At 43.4% G+C, this 1,169-nt stretch overlaps 1 protein-coding gene across 1 annotated transcript in view; it reads left to right on the top strand.

The window, feature by feature from the left end:
- The window catches only part of POLR3A (RNA polymerase III subunit A), a 96,163-nt gene that overhangs the window by 65,241 nt on the left and 29,753 nt on the right, over positions 1-1,169 (top strand). The window contains exon 16 of the mRNA XM_013004249.3: positions 201-319. Within this exon, the coding sequence (XP_012859703.2) occupies positions 201-319 (119 nt within the window). The remainder of the gene's footprint in view (positions 1-200; positions 320-1,169) is intronic.

The following is a 1,169-nucleotide window of genomic DNA, read 5'->3' as shown; positions in this document are numbered from 1 at the left end:
ACTGGCTCTGCTTGCTGTGTGTTACGGACAGCCTTCTGCCTTGTTTGTCTAGTTATGCTGGTTCTTCTTCCCCGTGAACTTGTGAGGATAGGTCCTAGTTGTAAAACTAATGTTATCCCTTTGGTATCCCTCAACACTGCTTGCATGTAAGTTAATGTTATGCAGGTAAATGAATGTTTGCCCTGGTCTCTTTCTCCCAGGTTCCTTTATTAATATATCACAGATGATCGCCTGTGTCGGACAGCAGGCCATCAGTGGCTCTCGAGTGCCAGATGGCTTTGAAAACAGGTCCCTGCCTCACTTTGAAAAACACTCCAAGGTAAGTAATAGTGGGCGGAGCATATCAGCAGCTCAGCAGAGGGTAATTGCAGTACGTCCCGGAGGCAGTGGTGATGGGGTGAGGACAGCTCTAGGTTATTTTCTCGTCAACCCAAATGAAGAATCTTATTATGCTCAGAGCTGGAGAACTTGGAAAGCTTGCTCCTTCATGAGAAGCAGGCTTTCAAATCGCCATCCAACTTACCTAATGTCACAATATATAATGCACATATGAATACATCTAGTCTGTATGTTTGCTTGGGAGAACTTACAGTAAAAGTATAAGATTTCAAAATACTGATAGTATGAATCATGCTAATATGACTGGAAAATTCCAGATTTTCTCAGGAGCTCTCAAGTTTAATTAATATCTGGGTTTCACTGGATCTGGTGGTTTGAGCTCAAATGTAAGCAAAGTGAGAGGAGGAGAAACAAATGTTGCAGATTTCCTGGGACTCAGAACAGACAAGTTTTCAATGTGCAGTTTTGGAAGCTAGAGTAGATTTAGTTACTAGGAAATTCAGAATCTGGAGTCAACTGCAGATGTTATTCCTGTTGGAGCATAAATGCCCTAGCTGTTTCTGACCTCCGGAACTGTAGAGTTTTTGTTCATCCCCTTGTGGAATACCGGACAGCTGTACTGAGACTATGTAGATGCTATCTGTAAATACAGAAGTAATCCGGTGGACACTGCCAGTTCTTGTTACAGGCTCATTTTAGACTGCGAGTTATAAGGCAGCCTAGTCAATTAAGAAGGGGTAGCTAGGACTTCTGGACTCCCAGCTCCTGGGAATAGCTCTGCTGGTCTGGAAATGACTGCATACCAATGAGAGAAGGAAGTAAAGCCCTGG

The sequence above is a fragment of the Echinops telfairi genome, unplaced genomic scaffold (genome assembly GCF_000313985.2).
Source record: "Echinops telfairi isolate 266 unplaced genomic scaffold, ASM31398v2 ScPeMD7_70;HRSCAF=299, whole genome shotgun sequence".
NCBI classification, from domain to species: Eukaryota; Metazoa; Chordata; class Mammalia; order Afrosoricida; family Tenrecidae; genus Echinops; species Echinops telfairi.
The sequence above is the reverse complement of the archived record's forward strand: the minus strand, read 5'-3'. Positions and strand labels throughout refer to the sequence as shown.